This window comes from Antennarius striatus, chromosome 2 (assembly GCF_040054535.1).
Source record: "Antennarius striatus isolate MH-2024 chromosome 2, ASM4005453v1, whole genome shotgun sequence".
NCBI classification, from domain to species: Eukaryota; Metazoa; Chordata; class Actinopteri; order Lophiiformes; family Antennariidae; genus Antennarius; species Antennarius striatus.
This window is the reverse complement of record NC_090777.1, coordinates 23,347,747-23,373,927: the sequence shown is the minus strand read 5'-3', so window position 1 is coordinate 23,373,927 and position 26,181 is coordinate 23,347,747. Positions and strand designations below refer to the sequence as shown.

The 26,181-nt window shown below is 44.2% G+C and overlaps 2 protein-coding genes across 8 annotated transcripts; both read right to left on the bottom strand.

Annotated features, from left to right (window-relative positions):
- Positions 1–1,711: 1,711 nt before the first annotated feature.
- Positions 1,712–8,941, bottom strand: tamalin (trafficking regulator and scaffold protein tamalin). Its single transcript, XM_068335227.1, has 8 exons — positions 8,636–8,941; positions 6,599–6,651; positions 6,181–6,235; positions 4,812–4,914; positions 3,805–3,898; positions 3,311–3,377; positions 2,730–2,796; positions 1,712–2,624 (listed from the first exon to the last, which is right to left on the bottom strand). The coding sequence occupies exons 1-8, from the start codon at positions 8,831–8,833 to the stop codon at positions 2,140–2,142; spliced, it is 1,122 nt and encodes a 373-aa protein (XP_068191328.1). The 5' UTR covers positions 8,834–8,941; the 3' UTR covers positions 1,712–2,139.
- An 887-nt stretch (positions 8,942–9,828) lies between these two features.
- Positions 9,829–25,818, bottom strand: dgkaa (diacylglycerol kinase, alpha a). 7 transcript variants are annotated; one of them, XM_068328532.1, is made up of 25 exons: positions 25,506–25,797; positions 18,894–19,062; positions 18,468–18,571; positions 17,988–18,064; positions 16,990–17,119; positions 16,733–16,807; positions 16,603–16,652; positions 16,383–16,457; positions 16,031–16,147; positions 14,752–14,869; positions 14,484–14,572; positions 14,256–14,375; positions 14,023–14,121; positions 13,753–13,827; positions 13,582–13,655; positions 13,426–13,500; positions 13,250–13,335; positions 13,066–13,155; positions 12,782–12,942; positions 12,645–12,709; positions 12,358–12,448; positions 12,090–12,276; positions 11,181–11,298; positions 10,929–10,989; positions 9,829–10,781 (listed from the first exon to the last, which is right to left on the bottom strand). In XM_068328532.1, exons 3-25 carry the CDS (start codon positions 18,541–18,543, stop codon positions 10,707–10,709), a joined length of 2,184 nt encoding a protein of 727 aa, XP_068184633.1. In that variant the 5' UTR covers positions 18,544–18,571; positions 18,894–19,062; positions 25,506–25,797; the 3' UTR covers positions 9,829–10,706. The 7 variants fall into 7 exon arrangements, 5 of the variants coding, with proteins under 5 accessions (XP_068184633.1, XP_068184596.1, XP_068184624.1 ...); XM_068328495.1 differs by having other exon boundaries at positions 18,468–18,751; positions 25,506–25,796; XR_011037657.1 differs by having other exon boundaries at positions 10,707–10,781; positions 11,102–11,298; positions 18,468–18,751; positions 25,506–25,804.
- Between the last annotated feature and the right edge of the window lie 363 nt (positions 25,819–26,181).

Sequence of the window (26,181 nt, the reverse complement as noted above, 5' to 3'; positions counted from 1 at the left end):
CAGCCCAAACCGTCTGTTTATAGAGTCGTATCGGATCAGAGTTTCCATCAGACTGCAAGACAGGAATCCAGGGAACCCGACAAAAATGATCGAGTAATAAAACGTCTTTCTAAATTAAATATTTGTTTTCAGTGGGGGATTTGTGCAGTTGTGTTGGAAAACAAGGTCCTGGTTAGGGGAAGCTTTCCAAGTCTGGGCTTTGTCTACAGAGATGATTATAGGAGTCATGAGGTGGTGTAAATTAAAGAGATATATGAAACACTAAATAGCCAAAGAGATGTACAGTCTATAATCCGATCAGGACTTCAGGCGATAGTTTTATAAGTGTGAGAATCATAAATTCATTCAAATTTCTGTGATCTTTCCTGTTTTCTGAACATTTGGACACGTAGGTTAAATTACACTCATTAGAAAAGCTCCGCACAGACCTGAACTAAAGCAACGAGTTTGAACTGAGTGGATGTGTTTTCTATTTTCCGTTGTCGGGAGCCAACGGTTTATGGTTGCAGTATTTTGCATCTGCACACCGGTGTGTAATCATGTTGATTATATGAAGGGTTTTGTCAACACAACTTCCTCTGGGGCGAGCATTTTTAAGGTTTTCTTTTTAAGTTTTGGTGGTTGAATCGGGTTTTTGGTATCTCCCATGTCATGAAATCGTTAAAAATAAATGAAAACCACAAATTCCGTGGATTTTCTAAGGGACAACCTATGGAGTCAATCCAAATTAAAGCCTGCAGATCATGTTCAAACCTACTTCTGCACAGACAACAGAATGAGCAACGGTGTTTTAGCTGCAGGGTGACGTCCTAACATTTGCAGCTGCATTACTATCAAGCCCTCCCTCCCGCTGACCTCCCACTGAGCTAATTGCTCGTGCGTCGCTGTTGCCCTTTTGTCTCAGCTGAACATCCCATTCACACATTGTTTCTAGAGAACCACAGTCTTGCCTCATTATCCCATCGTTATGCATTCACTCCTTTCACTCCAACCCCACGTTCCAGCTCCTGAGGAGCCCAACGAACGATCCCATAATTAATGCGCGAGGAGGAGGAGGAGGAGGAGGATGACGAGGAGGGTTCGGCCTGAACACATGGCCGCATACCATCGCTCACCGTCATCGGCTTCTGTTGATGCATCTGTGAACGAGTGGCAGAGAACAAAAGGGATCAGCGTGGCAGAGCCAGCAGAGAGAAAGTGACCACCATGACCTCATGGGTCAGCCAGGAGCCAGGAATGAAAAGACTTGAATGCAACCCCCCACCCAAACACACCCAATGGGCTCTTGGACAACTGAAGCCATCATGGGAATATGGGTAGAAGTGTGGAAGAAGAGGAATCGGAATTTGCATTCAAGAGCTGAAAGAAAGCGGCTTGTTTTGGAATTCTGGGTCATGCCTTTCTCCGCACATTCCTCACCGTTCTCCCAACAATAAACAGTGGCATCGACGGCACAATGGCATTCTGGATACCCTTCACCACATAAAGCCTTGATTCCTCGATGGAGGATGAACTATAAAGACTCGCTATATTTAAAATCATCACATGGACGATGGCACATCTTCACCAGGAAAATTACAAACAGACTGTGTGTACAGTCGAGGTCGGAGAGCTAATTTAACTCTGGCAGCTACTCTTCCCACAAACACTTGTGGCTAGCGGAACAAGATAGTTTTTCTTGTGAGCTCAGAACAAAATAATGAACCTATCAGCTGAAAAATTCCACATTGTTTTTTTTTATTTGGGATCTGCAACTTGAACAGAAGAAATAAAGCTGGATTGCTGCGGAAGTCAAACTTACAAAACGTTGTGTTTGCACAGAAACGATCATATTGGGTTATTTATCCAACCGTAATGCACATGCAGTAAATGTGTGTGTGTGTGTGTGTGTGTGTGTAGGGGGGGTGTTCCTCCTCCGTTGCATAAACCAGCCACAAATAAAATAAATAAATAACTTAAAAAAAACAACATTAACAACTGGAAACGAATTATGTACAGCTGTGAACCTCTGGGCTCTACCCGTTCACATGTTGGGGGGGGGGGTCATTATTTGGACTCCACCCCTCCACTCTTTGGGGTCGCTTGAGCTTCTTTGGCAGTTCTTTATGTCTCTGAGGTTTTTGGGGAGAACCTTTCCGCTCACAATTTGCTCTCCTCCTCCTCCAGCGGTCGGTTCAATCCCGGGATGAATTTGAGGAGGCGCCGGCGGAAGCTTTTTGGTTTGGTCCTCCTCTGCAGCGAACTGAACCCCCCCTGCTTCTCGCCCGACGTGGATGACGACGAAGTGGATCCCCTCATGTAGCTGCGGGTGCTGGCGCTGCGGGTCAGCTGCGTCTTGGCCGCCGTGAAGAGCTCGCTGGCCGGGCGGAGGCGCTGCTGCTGCTGCTTCTGGGGTTCCTTCTTTTTGCCGGCACCATCCGAATCGGCGCCGCCGTCCCCCTGGTACAGGCAGGTCTGGTAGAGGGGGTCGTCTTCGGTGGCCGTGCTGATGAAGCTGGCGCTGCTGCTGGTGCTGCCCGTGCAACGGAGGGCTCTCTGAGCGGCGGGGCTGGGGGTGCCCAGGCTGCCGTAGACGCCCGCCGACTCCAGGGACTCGTACAGAGCGGCGTCGCTCATGACGATACCTGCAGGAGAGGAGGAGTCGAATCTCTGAGCACGTAGGAAAACATCCAGACATTAACTCGATAAATATTTGTTTGTTGCAAGACTGAACTCCACAGATGGCGTACCATGAACCAGCCTCTGCTCCTGGACCATCAGCGACCGGTACTCATCCCACTTCTCATGGAGAGTTTGCTGCAAAAGGAGAGAAATTTGATAAACTATATTAAATGTCCAAAACATCTGTGCTCTCCTGTGTTGTGGTGATTATTATCAACGGATTGACACAAAAGGTTTAAACTAACAGGAAAACAGCTCCGGTTTTACTCAGATTGAGGCATTTAGCTGCTTTTGCATCCTGCAAACATCAAATGCATTCAGATGCCCGTTAATCTTTAAAACGGCGGATTAGCATCGGAAACCGTGGCTCCTGCACACCAGTGGATTAAAACCAAACAGCTGCCGTAATCTTGGGGCAAAGCTCCGTCACTTGGGCCACTTCACAGGCAGAAATGTCTGCAGCCTGCTGGGGAGAACTACTGATGCAACAGGTGGTGCTGCTGCTTGGGGGGACAGGTGTTGAGATCAGGGAGGAGGAGGGATGGCATCTATATCTGGCAAGTAACTTAATGTGCGTGTGTGTGTGGGTGAGGCTGGGGGGGGGGGGACAGCTGAGTCAAGGCTGAGAAGCTGCAGAAGACCGACTCACCTTTAGATACTGCAGCCGCGCTTCCAGCTCAGCCTTTCGGATGGAGTCGCTGTAAACCGTCTCCAGCCTGCAGAACGGAAAACCAGGAGGCGGCGGTTAATAAGAGCAACAGGAAGCACTCGTAAAAACTACAAGAGCAGCAAACAGCCTGTGAACAAGTTGGACTGTAAAAGGTTCTTTTCATAAGAGGGTGACGTGAAGATATCTGGTGTGGGACGGTTCACAGGATGGAAGAGGGGGGTGGGATTTACACCATCTTTTGGATCACGCCGGCGGGTCGTGAACATATAGTTTAAAGATCCTGGAGTCAAACGTGACCGAGTCAGTCTGTAAAACCTCTTGATGATGCAGTTTACCGACTCGCTAATTGTCCTTTTAATCTTTAACGAGAGGAGGAGGAGGAGGAAGAGGGGGAGGAGGAGGAAGAGGAGGAGGAGGAAGAGCGTGGCTCTGATTGAACACCCGTGTGTGTTGCCGTTTGTCAGGCTGCGTACCTGATTGTGTTGCCGCAGGCCCTGATGAGCTGAACGATATCCTTGTGCCGAAATCCCTCCACAGTGGCCTCGTTCACACTCGTGATGGTGTCCCCTGAGCGCACACACGCACACAGACACACACACACACACACACATAAATAACCATGAAGTCAGGATGCATTTCAAACTGCTTGTGGCTTCAATTACTGAGATGCAGCCCCGTTTGATTCTGGAGCTACAACACATGTGCGACACACATGTGGACGGGCACGCGTGTGCAGTCGTGGCAGACGGCTGCAGCCTCCTGATTGGTCAGATGCGTAAATGGACACGTTAAAAAGGCCAGATATGTCTTTTAACCCGTCGTAAGTTCGGCGGTTCTACGGCGGTCACCAGGTGAGACATGACCTCTGACACAGAACGGCAGCTCGTTTTCCTCTTTTAAGGAAAAAAACAAAGCAAAACACTGACTTCAATGCTTTACACGATGAAGTCAGTGTGTGTTTGACACAGGGGGACAATCGAGCCAGAATGCGAGGAATATAGGAAGTGAAACTGACGTGAGATGAGGATGGAAGCTGTGTGGAGGAAGGGCACAGCGAAGAATCGCCTTCCTTCTTTTTTTTTGACACATTCACGCTGACATAAAGACGGTGTTGCCAGCTTGTGACCAAGAGATCACAAGTTTGAAAAGCAGAGACAGTTTCCTCTCGTTTGGTGAGAGGAACCAACAAGTACCCGTCGGTTAAAACCTCCGCTCACTTCGCTGTTTGTCTACTGGAAAATTAAAGGTCGCCTCATCATATTTGTTCTTCTCCAAACACAAGGCCGAAACTCACTCAGGAACGCTTTTGTTGACGTACTGCTTCACAAATAACGGCTTGTAAACAGAGAAGTGGATGAGCCGAACCGAAACCTGCTGACACTTCCCCTCGTGGCTGCGACTCATGTTTTCCAGGCTATTTCAGACTTTTGGAGCAGCTCAAATAATAATAAAAATTAAAAAAAAAAAAAAAACAACTCACCAACTTTAAGTCCTGCCTGCTGTGCCGGGCTGTCGCCGTGCACCTTGCAAACAAACGTGCACATCTCCACCGAGTTCTGGTCCTGATGGTGAAGGCCGTAGGTCTGGAAGAGACACAGCAAAACTTCAGGCATGACTTAGGGTCTCCTTCATCGATATCTGCACTGATGGAGTTAGTGGTTTCTGTCACTGCCGGGTGACAAAATAATCTCAGAGCTGAGCTCGTCCTGAGCTTCACCCAAGGATGAATCATCCAAAGATTCATTTTAAGACAAAATTCCCATATTTGTGTTTCTGACAGAGGCAGGAAACAGAACCAGAGGGAGTTTCAAATGCAAAACAACTTTAGATGCTAACTTTACAAAAATGACTTTCAACAAACCGTCCTGCCTCCCCCATTAGAACTCATTACAAACGGCTGCTAAGCTAAATAAACATTGCTTGAAGCTAGAAAAATATCACCGCCCCCAAAGTTAGATGTCAAATATTTTGTCGTCTTGGAAACTATTTTTGTTACTTCCACTTATATTTGCATGCTCTTCCCCATTTTGCTCGCCTCGCAGGGCGATGGATAGACTTCCTGCTGCTTCTAACGACGCTGCAGACAGAACCTGAAACTCAACAAACCAGTCGAGACGCAGTCGGGACAAGAAACGCCGTCTGGGAAAATAACCCGCGAGTTCTCCTGCTTTTCTTTTCTGTCATATTTGAACACGGATCCACGCCGCTGTTCTCACCGCAAGCAGCCTGACAGATTAACGTCATGCAAATATGATATTTACATGTCGGCTCGTCATTGAAACTCAAACAGAGAATAAAACCACCAAGAAACAAAAGACTCATTTCTCTCTCTGTGGAGGCCGTGAACCTGGCTCTCATGATCTCACTTCCTTCTGGTCGAAGGAGAACAGGAAGGGTGGGAACCTTCACGGAAAGCGTAAATAGAACAACATGTCTTTTCCTTCACATCCAGAAACAACTGGCCAAGAGGGAATTCAAGTTTCCACTTTACTGTTAAAAAAAAATTATATTTCAACAACAGAGAGGAATGTAGAGAATGTGGTTGGGGGAACGGAGGCGAGTCAGCGACACAGGTATCTGAGAGGAAGCGTGTGAGCAGACCACACGGCTTAAAATAAAACGTCATGAGACCAACATCACAACAAGTCGTTTCACTGATGCGCGACCTTTCACCTTCGCCGGCAAACGCTGGGATTAAGAGATTTATGGGATAAGATGTTCACGTTTCAGCCATCATCCGCTGGCGGATCAGAATCTGTCAAATGGAACCGGAGGAGTAAAGACCCCCCCCTGCCTCCCATTCAACCCCCCACCCCCATAAGTGCTTCATAAATTGTTCATACTCTCACCTGAATTTCAAAACCAAACGCCTCTTCTTCCTTTTTCTCCAGAACCACCACTTTTCTGAAAAAGTGAAAGAGACTTTTGTCATTTTTGATTTCTCAATTCCCCCACGGTGGACGAGCCGAGTGTCAGCGGGCCACCCTCCAGGGGATAAAATTAAGATTAATTCATCTTTGTCAAGCAGAACTGGCAAATATGCTTGGTGATGAAGCAGTGAAATCAAAAGGAGGAACAGAAAGCACACAGTGAGTCACTTTAGTCAATAATCAACAAACATTTGGAAAATTGATTAATTCGAGTCATTTTTACAGCTAAATTTTTTAATTGATCATAGAACATTTTTAGATCATTAACTGTTGGTTTGACATCACAACACGTCGGCTCTGGTTCTTGGGAAACGAGCGAGCGATAACGGGGTTGTACCTCTGTGGTTCCGGCGGCTGTGTTGACGGTTTCCACTTCTGCAACACGCCTCCCTGCGTAACGAAACAAAGACACGAGGTGAAATCATGTGACTCATCAGGATTCCCCCTCCAACCCCATATTCCCTCAGACGCTTTCACAGTACCGGTGTATGCACCGGTCTAGCAGGTTCCGAAGCCGCACGCGCGTGCCGAGCAGCCGGTTTGTGTTTTTGAGGCACTGAGTCATTTTTGTCGAGATGAAAAAACCTGAAATGCACGTCTGGCTGCTCTTTGTTTACTCCATCCAGCAGCAATGTCGCGAGGAAGAGGAGTCAAAAAAACACCCACAATCACCTTTACTTTCAGACACAACAGGCCACTTTCAGACTGCCTGAAGTTTTAGTTCCCTGAAAGCCTTTGGACCAAATTCCTGCCCGTTCCAGAAACAAACAAGGAGCCGTGGGGAAGGCCAGGCTGGAATAACGTCCACAATAGCAGCATTGAGGGAATGCTGAAGTCAACAGTAGGTCAGGATCCAGGCCTACCTGGCTGAGTAAATAAGGAGGGCATCTGTCCAGAAGGCTCCACTAAATCACTTACAGTCAATTCTGCTCTGTTCCAGCTCCATCGTGCCCCCAACACTGCGGCTATGAAAGGCCGCTTTGTGCCGCAGGCGCTCTAAGTAGTAAAATGTTGCTTTCTTTATGTCCCAACACTTACAGAATTGTCCCGGTCCGGACTCAATGAGCACATTTATTCTGAAACACCCACAGAGACCGGGAGTGGGGGGGGGGGTCCATGCCTGTGTGCGCACAATGTCCTGTTGTAAGCCCCCGACTGTAGCCGCTACACCCTCATGCGTGTCTAGGTTTGAGGACTAGAATGATGATACTCAGTGTTGTCAGGCCCAGGACACATAATTATTAATTTATTTGAGCCAGACAAACATGTTGTCTAGCAGCAATGTTTGAGTTACTTCCTCCACCAATGAGGGCAGCAGCAGGTTTTGGTCTCTGTTTGTATCTCAGAAACTCTTCAACAGGTCTTGATAAAAACTGGTGAAGCGTCGGATATTGCATCAGGTAAGAATAAATTCTGGAGGTGTTCAGATTCTTTTACGCTTTCTTCAACACTCTAAGTCAAGGCCTTTGAACATTTTGCAAATACCAAGGAAAACAAGAATGACCCACAAAACTACAAAATAAAAGCATGGACAACTTTTGACTTTCCACTAGGATGAAGTTAGATCCAGATTTGGATCCGAATCCATATTTGGAGTATGTTTTCCTAACTAGACAGCCCTTCAGAGCATAAACCTCCATCAAGAAAGCTCCATTTGGATGGAATCAACAAAAAAATTCAAACAGGTTATTCCTCGAGTCAAAGTCATCATAATCTGTTCAGAACTTTTTGTGTAGTTGGTCAATTGATGAGCAACAAGTGTTTACACTCATCAGGCGTTGTTGTTTTTTTTCTTTTCACAGAGGAAGTATTTTATTGTCATGTTTTCTCATTTTCTTTTACATCTACTCTCTTTTAAAATAATAACTACTACAACTCTTTCCATCATTCCTCCACTGAATGAAAATGACTGTTTGGAGTCCACCCCCGGCTACCTGACACCGCATTGACCCGCTGCAGTGTTTGGGTGGTCCACACTTGTCCCAGACTGGACTACTGTTTGTCCAGCAGCCCCCCCCAAAAACACCCCCTGAAGACACTAGCAGCTCTTCCCAACACGTTCATCTGAAGACTCCAGTTTAACTGTGAACGGTTTACTTCAAAGAAGTTAATTCCAAGTTCACGAATTGTCTGATAAGAATTACCGTAATTGTTGATTCTCGCTTTTATTTTTATGTTTTTTTGAATAAAAAATAAAAGAGCTTCAGCTCTCTAAATAAAAAAATAATCTTTTTTTTTTTTTAAATTAAAATAATTTTTAAGAGGAAACGAAGTTTATTTCAAAATAAAAGCATCAATTAAGCACTCGACTTAGTTTGTTTTAACGGCTATAAAAAAAAAGTGTTTGTTTGTTTGTTTTATTGTTTTTATTTACCTTTCTGAGGTTTCTGGGTAGAGTCCCGCCAGAATAAGCCAAAGTCCTGTAGTTATAAACCTCCGAGGAGTCGGAGGGTAACTCCATAGTCCTACAGCTGTCTGACTTTGACGAGGGGAAATAAATGTCGTTGTCTTGGGATGTGGGTCCAGCCTCCGGGCCGCTGGAGTTCACCTTCTTTGGCCTCCTGAACGTCATGTTCGGCTCATAAACGAGTCCCGAGTGGAGTTGGCGTGGAGCGAGTGGCTGCCGTGACCTTCTGACACAGATGCTAACCGGGTTGTGAGCCTCGGCGTGGAGGAACTGCGGCGACACTTCAGAGCGCTGCTCCTGAGGGGGCGGGGCTCCGGCCGTGAAGGAGTGCCAACTGACGCGTTGACGTGCATCCTTTACGATGCCTTTAAAGACCCCTCGGGAATTTATCGATCAACGGAAAAAAGTGCTGGAGTTTTACTTTTTTTTTTTTTTTGTTACTTTATTGACCAAATTATGGATAGAAAAAAGTTTTCCTGATCAATTCAAAATTGAACTTGTGATTTGACGACAGTCATAAAACAAACATTATCCTCGATGCTTATTACGAGTTTCTAAAAATTTAATTCATCTTTACTGCTCTTAAAAACATCTAGTGAAGCGTCGTTTGTCCAACTACTAAACGCAGCATTTACCTTTGGCAAACCAGCCTGTCATTAAAAGTTGGGAGAAAATACCACTCAGAACAAACTACTATTTATCGTGACACGATTCATCAACACAGAGATTAAGGTGTAGAAATAGAGTTTAAGGCTGGAACAGAACAAGAAAACGTTGATTTTTCATTCAGAAGACGTCATCATATTTGCAGCAAGATTACAAAGATAATGATGCCCCCTTGTGGTCTAGAAAAGTTGTCTATTTTTAAAGACTGAGGCACTTCCAGACATCTATCCACGTTTCTACCCATAGAAACGTGGATAGATCCAACTGCCTGCCTTTTCGTGCAGACGGTAGAATCCTGTTCAAGATGACATCACAATAGACCTGGACATGTCGTCTGTAGCCATCAAATGGCAGATAAACACCTATTCATAGTCAAATTCACACCTATGCGCAATTAGTCAACACTTCACTTAATTGCATGTCCTTTGACTGTGAGAGGAGGTAACTCATGCATACGTCGTTTACATGTGAAAAAACAAATTAACCAATTATTTAAGTCCAGATGATTTATTAAAATCTTTACACAAAGTATTACTTCAGGCATAGTGAACATAAACATCTCAGATACATTGAAATGATATGCTTAATTATGCAATTAAATAAGAACTAAATCTATTTAAACAGATCTTAACCGATCGTTTCAAATTATTCTCGTCAGTAATTTATAAGTTAGAAAGTCTAGCATCTTTCTGCTCTTAACAAGTACAGGAAAATACATTGTGCACACACAAACACACATAGACACACACACACACACACACACACACACACACACACAAGAACAGCAGAGTCAGCTGACTGCTGCATCCGATCAACATGCAACCCTTCTGGCAACGATTGTCCTGTTTCTGTTCCCCAAAAACACTTTCAAGTATCTTTTGAAATATTTTTTAAAAGTTAAATAACTTCTGAAATGTAATCAGTGTCTCCTTCCATTTTGGTTCGTCATGTTTTGACTATACAACCAGCTCTTAAAGCGTCTTCACAGCCACAACAGAAAAGCATTACAGTACTACATGGTTCATGTCCAAACTGCATACCTATCCTCTACTGCAGCCATGACCAGAGAGGACATATTTTAAAGGCACATGAAGCTGAGTATTTTTCTTTTAGCATAATATTAAATTAAATTTAACCTTACTCTAAGTTCCTGCAGAGCAACAAAGCTACTAACAGTGAAGCATTTGAGACAGAGGCAGCCAGAGTGGTTATAAATTCATATAAATACAGATTAAATTGAGTCTGGATCATTTAGCAACCATGCAAACATGTCCTGTCATACATTTGTATTGATACAGCTTTATGCTTCGGTTACATGTTGCAGACATGCAGAAAAGTGTCCTATATGTACAATAATAACGTGTTAGCGGTTTTATTTGAAGAATCCAGACGATTTTGCCTGAGGCGCCATCAGCATATTGGCTTGATTCTTGTGCGTGATGTGAATCTGAAAAGGAAAGAGAAAATGAAAAATGACTTGTGAATTACGACATAATAAAAAACATTTTATCTCTGATGGGAACATTATTTTCAATATTTGTTTCATGGCCACGAAGAGGATTCTGTCTGAGGGTTGTTGTTTTGTTTTTTTTACCGTGCAGGGAGGCTGCATCCATGGTTCCCCGTCTATCTGCATGGGTAATGCTTTCTTTGTCCTGGGGGAGTGAAGTGAGGAGGGATCAAGCAAAAGCATCAGGTAACAGCAGCAAGGGTAATTAAAATACCAAAAGAAAAGCCAGCAGGCGTCATATTTGTTATGTAAAGAACCTGTGAAGTGTTACTGTCAGCAGCTGGTCAAACTCATTCCCAAGAGATGGACAAGTCTGAGCGTGTGGTTGCTCCTCACCTGATGGTGATCTGGGACGTCTTCGCCAGCCGCACGGCGCTCTTGAGGCCCGTGTAAATCTGTCCCATCTCCATGGCTCCTTCCAGGCCGACCACCTCCAATCTACGATCGCTCAAGTCTGACAAGAACACAGGAGGACACATTTTTCTCACTAAAAAGATGAATTTCAAAGAGAAGAACTGCAGTTTTGGGTTCATCAACATGCAACCCCCAATTAAATTACAATCATTTCATGCATTATTAAAACAAATTTTTTTTGAAGACTCATCTATCCTGCAGCAAACTTCAAAAACACTCCTGACCTTGGTGGACAGACTTCTGTTCATTTATTATATTCATTCAGTTCTCATCACGCCGGCTACTTGATGTAGCTTTTGCCTTGTCGTTAATTGTGGCCTCAGCTTCAAGATGATTTTGAGTAATAAATGATGTACAGTATTTCAATTTACTTTTACACCAAACCTGAACTGTGACTTTCTTGTAAACCTGTATAATTAATATTGACACTATATCAGCGGAGATGAGTCTTAATTTTTCTTGTCTTCTGGGCCAGGGCTAACCTCCCTCCACTAGAGGGAGCTGTTAGCATTCTCACCACTGGAACCAGGTTCAGGTGCCTTTGCAAATACTTGGTCTGGTTTGTACTTTTGGGGAACTTTTCATTTCATCCTCAACTTGTAGAGGGGAAACACTGGTATACATCAATGACCTTGGGTCTGGGTGCAGGTATATAGGAAAAGAGTAGTGTTGTACATTCATATTCATACAAAAGTGGTTGAAAAGTTTCCTTTTGTTGTGAGAAAAGACTATTGTACCTGTAAATAAGAGAAGATGCACCTTTATTGATCTTTATTGATCAGGCTGCATCAAAGATCACTGTTCCAGCAAAGGTGAGGGGTCAAAACTGACCTTGGGAGGTCACTTTCAGGATTTCCGGGTCAATGATTACATCAGGCACTTCCTGACTCGTCACCCCCTTTGCGTCCCCTTTTTTGGTCTCTCCCCATAGGTTGGAGCCACCATGCATGCTGGGAATGTTGAGGACAGCGACCCCCTCTAGAGACAGGCCACTGAGGTCCAGTGGAGTACCGCAGCACTAAAAAAGACACAGACAGAGAGGACGTCAACTGTTTCTGCAGGAAAGACAAAACACAAAACATTGACGCTGCATTCTTACCTCGATTGTCAAACTTTCGCTCAATTTCTTGCAGGAAGCAGAAATGGTCTCTGAAGTGGCGAATTCAAAATACCAAAGCTTGTTCTTCATCCTACAACCATGAAATAGTCGGTTTTGGAGTTCGTTTTCACAGAACATTTCGTGCTTTTAGCACACAGTCGTTATTTAGAAGGGTTTTGAGTGTCTGTCGCAGACATCTGCCGCCACCACCTGCATTCTAATTAATTTTTTAAGCTTTCAGAAATGTGTCACTGCAAAATTGTTCCAGACATCAGATTAATAGCTACCTGCTGTTGAACTTCTGGGGATGCTTCTCTCTCATGGTGTGAAACCGGTGGGCAATGGAAGCATCCTGTCAACACAACACAATAAACCAAACCATCCACAGACAAAGCTGAAGGACTTCCTCTTCTGAGATACTCACAACGCCAATAGAGTAGTAGTTGTTGATGATTTCATAAGGCACCGGGTCACCCTTCTCCTCATTCTCATCCGTGATAACCTGCACGCTCCAGCGGTCCATCAGCACCCGAGAACTCCCCTCGATGTCTTTGAGGATGCGACTCAGATCCTCACCGTCGTATCCTTCGACAAGCCAACATACAAAGATGATGACTAAGAGATAAATCACCACCTTTGTGAACACAGATATAGAAGAGAGCATCTCTTCCGGTGCAGCACATTCTCCAACTATCACTCATTCCTCACCTCCCCCCCATCGCAGACATCGAGCGAGATCATTTCCTGTTCCCAGAGGAAGCACCGCCACAGGGGGTCGCAACTGGAGGTTGGCTTTGTCTTGTTGTTGCAAAACAAAAAACATCAGAATGATTTTTAACCTGCAGCGCACAAACATTTATTTTTTTTAAAGCTCTTGATCTGACAATCTCACCCAGTGCATCCAGAATCCAGCCGACCGTTCCGTCTCCCCCACAAACCAGGATCCGGTAGTCCTGAAGGTTTCTGAAGAAACTCAGTCTGAAAGGAGTGCAAAAAGATCTCAGGATAATGTTTTTTGGGGTTTTTTCTTTTTAAAACTGACCTAAATATGTTGCACTGACTGCTCACCCCGGTCCAGGTCCTCCATTGGAAAGGTTGTACACTTGCCGTGGATTCAGTAAATACTGGAGTTTATGCAGGACTCTGGAATGCATAAAACCAGATTAAACAATGCATGCGTCAGACACCTTTCCCCGCCCATGAGCTCATCTTCTCCAGACTCACCTTTCTCCCTGTTTGCCACCGCTTTTAGGGTTGACAAACACAAGAAGAGGATGGGTGTTTGGCACAGGGCTGATCTGTTGAATAACAAGCGTTGATTCACTTTACATGGAGCCAAATCAAATTCAGTAACTGTTCAGCATCGACAAAAGCCTTCATCAAGAAGAAGAATACCTGGAGCACTTGTCCGTCAGGGGTCGTATTAATGTCGCTGTCATCCGTTGAGCCCGAGCAGCCGTTCGTTCTTTCCTTTTAGGACCCAAACACAACCACGCAGCGAATGAACGAGAGGGAAATGCAAAAGATTTTTTTTTTTTTGACAGCAAAGATAAATCTGCGCCTGTCAACGTGTCACACGGGTGAGGTGTTATGTTCTGCGTTGGTGTGACAGGCACTGTTTGTACTGTATAATGCGTTGAGATGTTCCACAGGATATTTCCGTACCTTTATAACAGGATATATTGCCCATGGAGGCAGGATATGGTCCCTGAGCAGCCCACAGGTACACTCAGTTGGCTCCTGGTCTGCACATTCATCATGGCGCTTTGTGGAACAGACAAGAGATAAGGATGCCCAAATTCAACCTGAGGCATTCTGGGTACAGGGCCTAAAAAGAATCCATAAACCACAGAACTGTTTGTTCTGAAAAATGAAAGCCTATTAAGACACTTTCTCACCATCGTGTGGCACCACACGCAGTGTTTGCCAGTCAAGCCTTGGAAGCTCTTGATCTTCTTTTGGCATCTATCACACTTCCTGGAGTCACAGTTCCCACTCACCCAGTCATGTGCTGGAACCTGAAAATGTGGGATGAATGTTTTAACGTTCACGTCAGAGCACTCAGAAACAGGGCGGCGAGCGGCGATGCAAATGTTGTACATGTCGTCATGGAAACGGCAGCATACCCCGGTCTCCTTCTTGGACCTCACGTAGGTCCTGGCGCAGGGGGCCGGGTTCCTGTTGGCGCATCGACCGTGGACGGTGTATTTGCAGCCTGCAGGAGGGATCGCATAACACTGCTGTCAGATGGTGTTTACAGTAATGTGAAACACCCTGTCAGATTTAAGGATGATAGACGAGCACTAATCCTGCAGTTTGTCAAATCTGACACCACTGTTGGAGCAATAAACGTGTCAGCGGTGTCGCCCTCTCCTGGTGGGTTCAGGTACCTACAGGTGCAGCACAGGCCTTGCTTCCTCAGACCCAGCAGCATGCTCTGACACACGTTGCAGTAAACCGGCTTGTTGAAATGCTTCATCCTCCAGAGGTGCTGACCGTCCTTCTGGGTCATCTGGCGATCAATGAAGCAAACAAGGAAGAACAACACAGTTTAAAATCTCTGCTGCCGTGCAAACATGAAGAAGTTCATTTATTGGGGAGCATCAAACAAAAACCATCATAGTCTGGACTCGGTCTTCACAAATCCACTCGCGGCTTAGTGAGGCTGCTTATTATGCAGCAATGTTGCATCATAAGCTGCCACAACTTCTCCGTCTTTCTCTGTAGGGAAGTATCTACAGTATGTAAACTATATTGCAGTAATTCATTAATTTAAAAGCCCTAAAGCTACCTGCCTAATTATATTTACAAGGAACGTTTTTAACCGGTACAGGAACTATATATTTTTTTTGTTCTAGTCGGTTCAGGAAAGTCAATTCATGGGTAGAACGTAAAACTAGAACGTTACAACACTATTTCTGTTCGGAAAGAACCAATTGGCAGAAAATTCTGATTCCAAGTTCTGCTCAAAACACAAGACTAGAAGGTTGCTTTCCATCTGTTTGTGTGTGACTGCTGCTCTTATTCAGATTACACCCTGTTTTTCCCCAGCATGATGCATCAGCTCGTTCGTTGTATAGACACGGTGGTCAGACCGGGAGGCAGACAGAGAGAAAGAAGGGCTAAATCCATGCACCCCATGCTTTAAATGCCCATTGGTGGATAGAAATAGCCTGAGGGGAAGTCCCCAGCATTGTTGTGGAGGCCAAACCCCAGCGAAAGGGGCCGAAGCACGGTTTTAAATCGACATAGTGTTCAGGCCGACACACAACAGTAGCTGGCTTTTACATTCCTGGTAATGCATTAAACAAACAAACAACCAAAAAAGTGCTTGGCACTTGACATAGGAATACTTTTGTACATAAACCCAATATTGAAGTCATTTGTTTCTTCAGTACTGTGTCAAACTTAAGTTGGCTTTTTTTTCATGCAGGTGCTTTTCTAAATATGGGCACAGATTGTGCAGAGTAAATGGAAAACACTGAAGCACTCTGAGAGGGAGATGATATCACCACACCCCGTAACACTGAGTCGGCAAAAAGGCCCCGTAGACCCAGGCGGAGGAGCGTCAGGCCACGGCTTCACAGAAGAGGAGTAAGCAGTTTTGAGAGAGACTTGCTATAAAATTGAAATGCAACTGAGGTCAAGCATGAAAAAGCACTTTCTAAAGCACCTTCAGACCCAGCAGGACCAGCAGGGGAATGTTGTTCATGCCTCCCTCCACCCACTCGTCCAGGGACACTGTCCCGCTGCTGTCGGCGTCGATCGCCGTCATCATGTCCTTCAGAACCTGAGGAAATTGAATTTGACTGTTATTATTAAGTCAGCACAGATTTCTACTATGAAGAAAGGTCAGTGGTAGACATTTGTTTATCTAATAGATGGGGAGAACCTTATCACCTTTATAGCCTTAGGAAATGAGTAACAAGGGCTTACGTACTGTGATATAACACATATGTTGTGCAAACACATGTAATACTGTCACGGGGTGGAAGTGCACAATGTGTGTGCACATTGAGACTCACCGGCCTTAGTTCTGACACGTCCCATCCCAGATATTCTGCAGCATGCATCATCTGAGCAATAATCCTGTCCACTTCCTGTTCAAAAGGCAGCAAAAGGCTTTTTTTAGAAGTGCGGCTGATATGATGCAGCGCCCTTAAAACGAAGATGACATTCAATTTATCGGATGAACTGGATTTAAAAGTTTGTGCAGGACTTTGAAAAGTTCACGGGACAACTCACGGAGCTGTCGAGGACGCCGTTGCCATCTCTGTCGTACAGCTTGAAAGCGACTGAGGAGAGAGGGGAAATGAGAGTGGAAGCGCTGGTCCCTGTCATCGCTCATATCAATTTGTGCGTAAAAGCAACTCACACTCCAACTTGTCCCTGGGCTGGCCGTCCTCCAGCAGAGAGAAGTAACACGAAACATCCTTCAGGAAGACCTCCTCTGCAGGAGAAACAGGGATGGCTGTGAATGCTTCGGTTACCGTATCTGCACAAACAGCACTTCGCAGACGTGTGGTGATAAATGAATGTATGCCAAATCGACCGCGGCGTAAATTGATAAGGGCATGCTGTGAAGTGGCGTGGAGGCAGTGGGTTGTGTTAATCCGAGGTGTGTAATCTCACTGGAGCTGTCTTCTTGGGCGCGTTCGGAGTTCTGGAAGGAGCGGAAAAGCCTCTGGCATAGATCCACAGGGAAGTCCTCCACTTCGAGATAAGTCTTCAGGAAGAGACCGAAGCCTTCTTCATTGATGCACTGAAAACCAGCAGAAGTTTTCTTTAAAACATGTGATATTTAACCTTTAATAATATGTGTGCCTCTTCTGAAACTAAGAGGGAAGATTTGGGTGGATGAGTTGAATGTGAACATTAAGTGTATCCAGTTTGGGAACAGTTGTTGCATCAATGATGCATAAAAATAAAAAAAAACTCATTCAAGACTTCGGTCTGTGCCGCCGGGCCACCAAGTGATAGTCTCCTGATAGCAGTGAACCACAAACCCACTTCCTGTTGACATTATTCTATTGATACCCTGTAGAGCTGCCCCAGTAATAAATAATGTCACCTCAGGGCAGACAGATTGGTAAGAATGGTAACAAAATGATGTAATCATTCTTGAATATATACCAAATAATCCCTTCGTTTTTCTATGCACTAATAATTTATGGCCATATTTGTATTTCCTCCATTTACTTCCAAACATCCAATCAAACCGTGTGCAGACATTTGCATCAGAAATGCCTGCCTTTGCTTCCTGCACAAACTGTTTGCTAGTGTCAGCCACTGATGTATGATATTGGAGGGCTGTTTTTTTTCTCCTTTTTATCACATTTGAGCTTTTACTGCACGAGGGGCAGCCAGCACACTGTTCTGCTGCGTGGGCAAAACTAAGGAGGTAATTTACATTTGTAGCCTCGCTTGAGTGCACAGAAGACATTATTCCACGGACAGCTCAGTCAACATGATCGATGTTTTACAATCAAATTAATTAAACAGGGTGGGGCGATTAATAGCTGCCCTTTAAACATAAATAAAAATCTTTTTCTGCTAAATTGCCCCACTCGGAGTTATAAATCAGCTCATCTGTGCATCTTGGTGAGTTTGGCGTGCCCCCTCCGCCCCACCTCTCCGTGTCGGTGCCGGGCCAGGCTGCCATCTGCATCGAATTCCCTGAGCACGTCCTTCACCTTCAAGCTGCAGTCTGGAAATAGAGATGCACGGGTTTACACGAGGATGCACACAGACTTCTGTACGTGAAGGTAGCTGACATATTTCTCTGAAACCACTTCCTTTTCACGGCTGTGAAATATCACGCACAGGTAAGGTTACACAATGCCTACAGATTAACATTTAAAAAAAGGTGCATGCTTTATTTGCACAGAGCAGACTGTGGTAGAGCAATACCTCCTCTAGATATGAGAAACCACAAGTGTAAATGAGTATGTGTGAGTGGGTGGAAGTGGAAGTGGAAGGGGTGTGTGTGTGTGTGTGTGTGTGTGTGTGTGTGTGTGTGTGTGTGTGTGTGTGTGTGTGTGTGTGTGTGTGGGGAGGTGTTAAGCACTGAGAAAGATGCCCTTCCCACCCGCCTGCTTGTCTGTACTCACATTCAATGTACTGCTGCAGCTGGATGAAGTCGACGGGGCTCAGTTCCTTCACCTCTGGGTTTGTGGGGGCGGACATGGTGCCTGCTTCTGCACGAACTGCCTGCCTATGTGCACAGAAACAGTGAGATGTAGTCGAATAGCAAAGAGAAGGTGGGTGCACACTAGCCTGCCTCTTTATGAAACATGAAAGCATGGCTGCAAGCAAAAGATAGCATCTCCCATCTCGTACTGTAAAAGTACATGACTGCAGACAGGGAGAAGTTGAAGCCGAGGCAACTCAGTACCTGCAGGAGAGAATGAGAACATATGTAGGAAATTCTCCGTCAGTTGGATGGTTATAATTAACTTTAATGCCAAAAATACCATTTTTATCCTGTCTGATGCACTTAGTTTGCTCATGAATTGTATTTATTTGACATATCTCACCATCTGTGACATCTTGAGACCAAACTGGCAAAAGTGGGGCAATTGTCTGGGAGAAATTATGTCACGCTGAAGGTACCCACGGCACTTTGTCTCCAGGGATAATCTGCACCCGAAATCTGTTTCCATGTACTCGTTGGCCCATATTTGATCTTTACCAGATGTAGTGAGTCTTTGGTACAGAAAGTGTAAAACAAGTCACCAAAATAGATAGACAAAAGGAGGAGACTTAAATGTCAAATGTCAAGAAATTTGAATTTGAAATAAAAAGGTAAGTTTTAACCCCAATGAATGTTGCCCTGGCATAAAGGTGTTGGGTTCACAATGATGACTTTGTTCAGAAGTAAACATGTTGCTAAAAAATAATGGAAGGAAATTCACCAATGAGTGGAAAACAAATATATGTGCAGCTCATTAATCATTGAAGAAAGGAGAAGGAATTCATTAATGGAAGAGCTGACATTCTGACATCCTGTTTGTAGTTCCTGCTGCAGACACTCATCAATAAAACGCTGAAATATGCTTTTAGATCAATTTGGAATTTATAGCAAGCCTAATGCGTGTGATGATCAATATGTGAAGTTATAATATAGGTGAAATCAAATGGGTTTTTTTCCAAGCACGCTTTCCATTATTAACTTTTATTAGTTTGTGTTTCTAATTTCATGATGCATACCTGAGCAGAAAGGGGATATTTATATTAAAGTTAAGACTGTGTGACATTTAATATAAAATTCCTCTCATTTAAAAGCAACAGCAGCTTTTAGCTATTATTGGATTATTCTGACTAAAACGGAATAGCCAGTAGTTAGCTTCATGGATTTATATTAATGACCAGCAGGTGGCGCCTTACCCATCGTCAATTGTACTGTATGTGTAAGCTAATAACAAAGTTGGCAAAGTTCACATTCAACTTTTTAACTTCAGCAAATATTTTCTTAATCTTTTTTTGACCTCAGTTCATCATTTAAAATCTTCTTCAAAGCATTCTAATAATTCAAATGGGGTCAAATAGAAATTAGCCTGATTTAGCATAAGATCAGTGAGATGTTGCCGTGGGGTTTTTCTCTCATTCTCTGTTAGGTCCAATCATGTTGGAGGCACAGCAACGGTTAATCGCTCTTGTGCCAAAGGTGGACAGTTACGGCTCTAAAAATACAGAATGGCGACCGCTGCAATGCTGAACTCACTACCGATGATGCTACGTTAGCTCTGTCAGCTATCATTATGTCGGCTCTGGTCACATTTACCAAAAAACCACTTAAATCATTTTTTTTTAATACAGTGGCTAATCATCTCAAAAGTTTCCTCACAAAACAAAAGGGCACATCCAGACCGAACAAGACAATACCAGAAAAGGGGGTGTGGAAAGCCCGCCTTTTAAGAGCCAGAATTATCAAAAAGTCCTCACTACTAGATGGACCCTCTGATTCGACCGATGAGGAAAAGAATATGAAGGAGGACGATGACTTTTAGACAAATTGGCTTGAAAAATCTGCAGAATGTTGGATCGTTCATCCCGAAATCTGTAAGTGAGGAATGTGGAATCTGTCACGGCTAACCGCATTAGGCTCCATCTCAATTACATTGCCATTACGGGGTAATGCAGCAAAGAATCAATCTGCACTTCACTTTGCATTACTGTGCAACAATAATGGACCTTTGAGAACAATCTTCTCCCCACTCAGCGTACGAATCGAGCCGGTCCGGCCTGATAATTGATTCTAATAATGCCAGGAGATGAATGTTGATGGAAGACCAGGCTGTAAAATAGGGAAGAAAGATTCAAAAAGAGAAAAGCAACATGCTTTGGAAAGCTCAATTGTAATGATGTGTGCTTAAGGAGCGAGAAAAAAAAATATCCAGGAGCAATTCTGATAATTCCCCAGCTGGCACTTTTGAGAGGAAAGACGAATTTTAAATGGAACAGGATAAATATACCGAACTGTCTCATATCAACACCGTTTATTTCATAAAAGCAGAATAAGAGCATCGATTGATGACCTCGATGTAAATGTGTCAAATGCTCATGGTGTTACAAGTCAATGCAGACTCCTCAAAGGACAAAGAACAGATTGAGGAACAGAAATGAAATGTGAAATGACACCCACGCTAATTACTCAATCTCTATTAGGTTCCCGCCATCCTCACCCTAAAAGTCCATGAAAAGGTCAAATCAGAGTCGGCCCAAGGCATGAGCGAACTAGGCACCCTGTGTCAAATGCTTTGCTGGGCAGTTCGAGACAATAAGAAAATCAGAACAACGAAAGAATCAACAAAAAGAAACTTTATTCTAAAAATGGTCTCGCTCTCTCCATCCTCAGAAAGAAACCGTCCCACAAATGTATAAACGATAAACTAAAAATAGTCGTCAGGCGTGCCGTTCCCGCCATGCGTTGTCGTTCCTTCCGTCTTCACACTACTGAGAAACCTCTCGAGCATTCTCTATTTAGTCTATTTAGTCTCTATTTAGCCTCATCACTATCATCTGGTTCAGCGTAATCCGATCCCTCGCTTCCTGATTAGATAATGATTTACATGCATGACGCAGAGTGGGAATCACGACCGGTCGGGACACGGGGCACAGGAAGAGGCCTTTGCTGCACTTAAAAGAGGAGGGGAGTATTAATAGTGGTAGGAAACACTCTGGAACATGGAATGGAGGTTTTAAAAATACAATGGCTCCAACTAAATGAGTTTACTGGAGCAACTTTGAATATTTCAAGAGGTTGGAGAAACGCTTGAGGCTCATTGCAGACTTTTTGACTAACTACTTCTGGGACGGCTCTTAGTGGGATGACTTGAGTTTAAGTGAAGAGGTCGAGGGAACTGTTTAAGTTGCTTTACAGAAACATTTATGCAATAGAGACTGAAGTGAAGCTATGAAAGATTTAAAAATGTGCTGACAGGAAGCATGATTTAAAGTCTGAGGTATAAAGAACAGCTCGGTCATTAAAAGACAACGCTCCTGTTTTATCATCGAGTCTTCAATTCAAGTGTTCAAGCGACTGTCTGAGAAGCAGCAGAACATCTGCAATGGTCTATTTAGAGCCTGACGCAAGTCTTTAATTCTAACTGATTGACTGAAGAACATCAAGGCGTGAGTTTTAGAGAAAATCACAGCAAAAATAAATAAACAATGGGACAACCAGGGAGGACGGTTAAGCTGGAAACTTTTCACACATGCCTTGTGTTTCATTGAAAGCCTGGCTGTGACAACAAACCGTTCAGCAACGTCTGCAAGAGAATGACTTCAATGTGCAATCGGGGGATGACCTTTTTCCATGCAACCTAATGTTTGTGCAAGCTGTCACGTCGCCCACGCCTTGTGTCAAGGAAATTTGCTGCTTTGTAAAACTTGCAGGGTGCGAGTCGTCAACTCTGTGGTTGCAAAACCCTGCTGAGCTTCCACGCCGTGCGTCAGCCACTGTTCTTCCTCTTCGATACGCCGTCCTCTCTCTGCAGGAGCGTGCACAGATTGCATCGCTTTGACAGAAAGGAGAGGACAGACTCACTCGGTTGCTATGGAAAGTGTTTCCCTCAATCCGCTGGTCTCCGTCAGAGAGCCGCCGTGGGTGACTAACAGGTAGGAGGAGGCACAGACAGAGAAGGAGGCAGCCAGCTCATGCAGAAGGGAGGTGGTGATGGATGGTGGGGGGGGGGTTGCAGGTTAAGGGGTGGGGGGGTAGGAGTTGTGAGTTTTTCCCCTGCAGCTCCACCTCCTCCCTTGCTTCTAAATTGCATTCTACATGTGGATGCTACCGTGACTCACCACGGGAACAGGGGAATACTCCTTTACTATAAATGGACTGTTTGCTCACGGGTCACTTCGTGGGACGAACCGCCAACCGCAAAACCTTCAGCGCACGACTTACTTTAGTGGGACCGACTGAAAAAAATAAAATCACTTTGTCAAATCCACATATCGTCATAGCTCCAGCCCAGAACCACCACTTTAGTACTGTGCACTACGTATGTGTGTGTGTGTGTGTGTGTGCTGGCAAACATGTTGAAACTGCTGTGATGCAGCTGATATATTCTATTTGTCGTTACCTTCATTGATTGCTCCAGCGGCGGTGTGTTTGCAGGATTACTCAAAATCAAACAACAGAAGGAACAATCCAACCAAATTTTGATGAGAGTTCTGTTTCCGACTCCCTGGACAACGATTACACGATAACACCACAGTCAGATCTACTGCGTGTCAGAATCTGATCTGGTTCTGTGTGATATTCTGTGGAAAAGCCATTACCGGTACTTGAAGCCGGTATCAGATTCAGTTTGGTGACGTATGTTAAAAAGTTTCTGACCTGACATCCTGAAAGAAAATCAGATTGTTTGTGATATCATTGTGAGTCTAGAGTGTAAGGGCGTGTTTTTGGGCACTGGTTTGCAACAACGTGGTGACATTGTGGAGCTACTGGCAGCCAGCTCCCGTCCACAGAGATACTAAAGAGCTTCAGCGCAATAAACTGGATTGAAAGGCAGTAAAAAAACAAAAAACAAACAAACCATGAGGCATTCACCATTGAATGAATCATAGCTTTCTTGGAAAATGTAGGCGAGGCACAGCTCACTCCCCATCATCAGCAATCATTCAGAGTTCAGACTTGAATGTGACTTACATAATGGCTTTTGTTTTGGTGGAGGCAGCTGCTCAGAGCTCTCAGAAGCACAAACCTGTCCATACTTGTGACGGTTCAGACGCTCTATCGATGTGTTCAGGCTGCAGGCAGCCTTGTCTGCTTCGCCCACAGGTTTACCCACAACTGAAAGTGGAACATTAAATGTCACATTTTTCAGTGATTCAGACCGAGATGCAGTCGCACGGTGTTCTAAACTACTCTCACAAAAGAGAGGACCAGGAGAAGTTGACATAAATGTGATTATAAATGCGAATCACTGCCTAAACATGACTGGGAGAGCGTCTTGGTGGATTCCCCGGGTTGAACGAAGTAATGGCTGAACAGAGAATACATCTACTGTATTTAGAGGAGTGACATTCTGCACACAAAAAGCCTTTCACGTTTCTCTGCAGCACCTAAAGTGAATATGAAAAACAAACTCAGAGATCACAGAACTGACTGGATTCTGATTCACAGCCTCCTGGTGCAAAAACGAGCAGGTCGACTGACCCGGCTGCAGCATTGATCGCCTTGCAGCTAGAAACAGATGAACCCTGCTGAGACTACACAGTGTTCAAATAACCTGCATGTCATGAACACACCGCTCCACCAGAAAAATGTCATCTGGAAACTACACGGAACTCAGGGAACGCAAACTCCCGCCAAGAAGGCTCAGTTTCCCCCCCAGTGTAGCGTTGCACCTAAAAGCAACAGTCTCATGATACTACGTGACTCATAGGTCATGAAAGCCTACACCTGGATTTATTACAGCACATCGGTATCATTATTAGCTTTAGAGTTGTTTGAAAAAAGATATTTTCTCAAGCTGACACCTCAAAGGATCTGCACACTTGCAGCTACAAATTAACTTTAGTTGTGTCTGTCATATTTTTTGTTCTAATGTCACAAGTGGATTTTCAGATATAACAATAATATGTCAATCCAGACTCTGATGTGTCATTGAGCTTGAATTTAGAGGCATGAATTCCACAATGTTAAAGATGTGGGTTTAAAAAGTAGGTAAGACTCAAAACGGTTTTGTCAAAATGTAATTCTGCAAACAACCAGATAATTCAATGAAGACAAAAAGTAAATATTTACTGTACAAGATGCATCCTACCGCATTATCTGATCCTCTACTGTAAAAAATAATGTCACGATCTACGCAAAAAAACTTTAGAAGGAATATTGCTGACAGAGATAAACAAACCCAAACCCTTCAGAAAAAACCCCAAACATGATCGGATAGGAAGAGAAAATAAATTGTCTCTGGTTAAAAAAAAAATGCTGTTTTTCTAGTTGAGCACCAGTGATTAAATTGGTTATTCGCAAATGACAATGAACTGGGAGCGGTGGGAAAGAAATGGTGCCCATTAACACCCACCACACTCTCCTTCACACCGTGCGGGATTTTTTGTTTTCCCAAAAGACTCCTCTGTGGACTTTTATGTCTTATTTTTTTCCCCACAGACACCCCCATCCCGATCCTGTCAAGCTGGGGAAAATAATTAAAAACGTGTTTGCGTGACGTCGATCTTCAATTTGTATTATATGTTGAAATAAATGAAATAAAACACACATGTTGAAATGAAACAAACATGCTCCGGGGCATCTCCAGTCTTTGCTCTAGCGGATCGCATCTCTAAATAGCCCGGGAGGAGTGTTCACCGGTGGGAATTTAAGTAGTCTGACATTCTCAGTTATGACGCGGAGCCGATATGATGCGTGTTTTTACGCGCCGGAGGAAGAAGGCGGCAGACCTTGAGCTGATTGCGCTGAGCTGTTGTTCGTCTATAACAGATAATTACTCTATCATAAACACTTTGTGTGGAAGGATTCTGGTGCACGGAGGTGACTTCATATTCCGCACGTCAGAAATCAGCAGAGTATAATTACCGTCCCCTGTTCCACTGTCGGTTATCCGCAGCGCTCAAAGTTCATTTTTTGCGCCTCGTCCGGATCTGTGACTCTCAGCTCTTAATTCGTTTACCTTTCGGGTGTTCTGTCTCTCTGCAGTGGGTTCGGTTCGGCGGCTGTCAGAAGGGACGCGAAGTGGCCGTTAACTTTGGACGACTGGAGCGGACCGGCGGGGAGTCGGCGGTGAACTGAGGAGTGGAGACGCTGAGCGGATCTCTGCCGTCAAGCGCCGCCTCAGCGCCCTCCCTCCCCGGTGCGCGCCCGTCAGCGCGCAGCCGTCTGCGGGCTGGAAACGCAACCGTAAGTCTGGAAGGGCGCAAACTTTGAATTTATAATTAATTTATTAGTTCCTGATAATATATTAAACTGATTTGGGAAAGGCTATTAAATCTCCTGGATTTGAAATCAGGTTTTATTTAGTACCATTGCTGCCAAACCCATACATATTTGTTTTATTTTAGAATTTTTCCTCGTGGTAATCAGATTTAGTGACACTTCTGGTTCACGTATTTATTATTTTGTCATTCGAAATGAAACTGACTTTAGATGGAGCAGCTGTTCACTCACCAAAGTCAATTTTCAGACACTTTTTTTCCAGGCCTGTATTAAAAAAATATCTGAATCCAAAAACGTTTTTAGGCACAGTGGCTTCTATCATACAATATTTGCACACAGAATTTGCATATTCTTTCTCAACCGCAGACATATTTAAGTTTTTTAGTATTTACTCTGCAAATATTGTGGGGGTT

What these genes read in the sequence shown, in the direction of transcription:
- tamalin (XM_068335227.1), bottom strand. Translation starts at nt 8,833, where the DNA reads ATGACGTTCAGGAGGCCAAAGAAGGTGAACTCCAGCGGCCCGGAGGCT. An exon ending in CGTTTGGTTTTGAAATTCAG is followed by an intron (nt 4,915 to 6,180) that starts GTGAGAGTATGA and finishes TGTCTCTTCCAG; the next exon opens with ACCTACGGCCTTCACCATCA. An exon ending in GCAGGCAGGACTTAAAGTTG is followed by an intron (nt 3,899 to 4,811) that starts GTGAGTTGTTTT and finishes GTGTGCGCTCAG; the next exon opens with GGGACACCATCACGAGTGTG.
- dgkaa (XM_068328495.1), bottom strand. Translation starts at nt 18,660, where the DNA reads ATGCTTTCATGTTTCATAAAGAGGCAGGCTAGTGTGCACCCACCTTCT. An exon ending in GCCCAGGGACAAGTTGGAGT is followed by an intron (nt 16,653 to 16,732) that starts GTGAGTTGCTTT and finishes CTCTCTCCTCAG; the next exon opens with TCGCTTTCAAGCTGTACGAC. An exon ending in ACTACTACTCTATTGGCGTT is followed by an intron (nt 12,710 to 12,781) that starts GTGAGTATCTCA and finishes TTGTGTTGACAG; the next exon opens with GATGCTTCCATTGCCCACCG.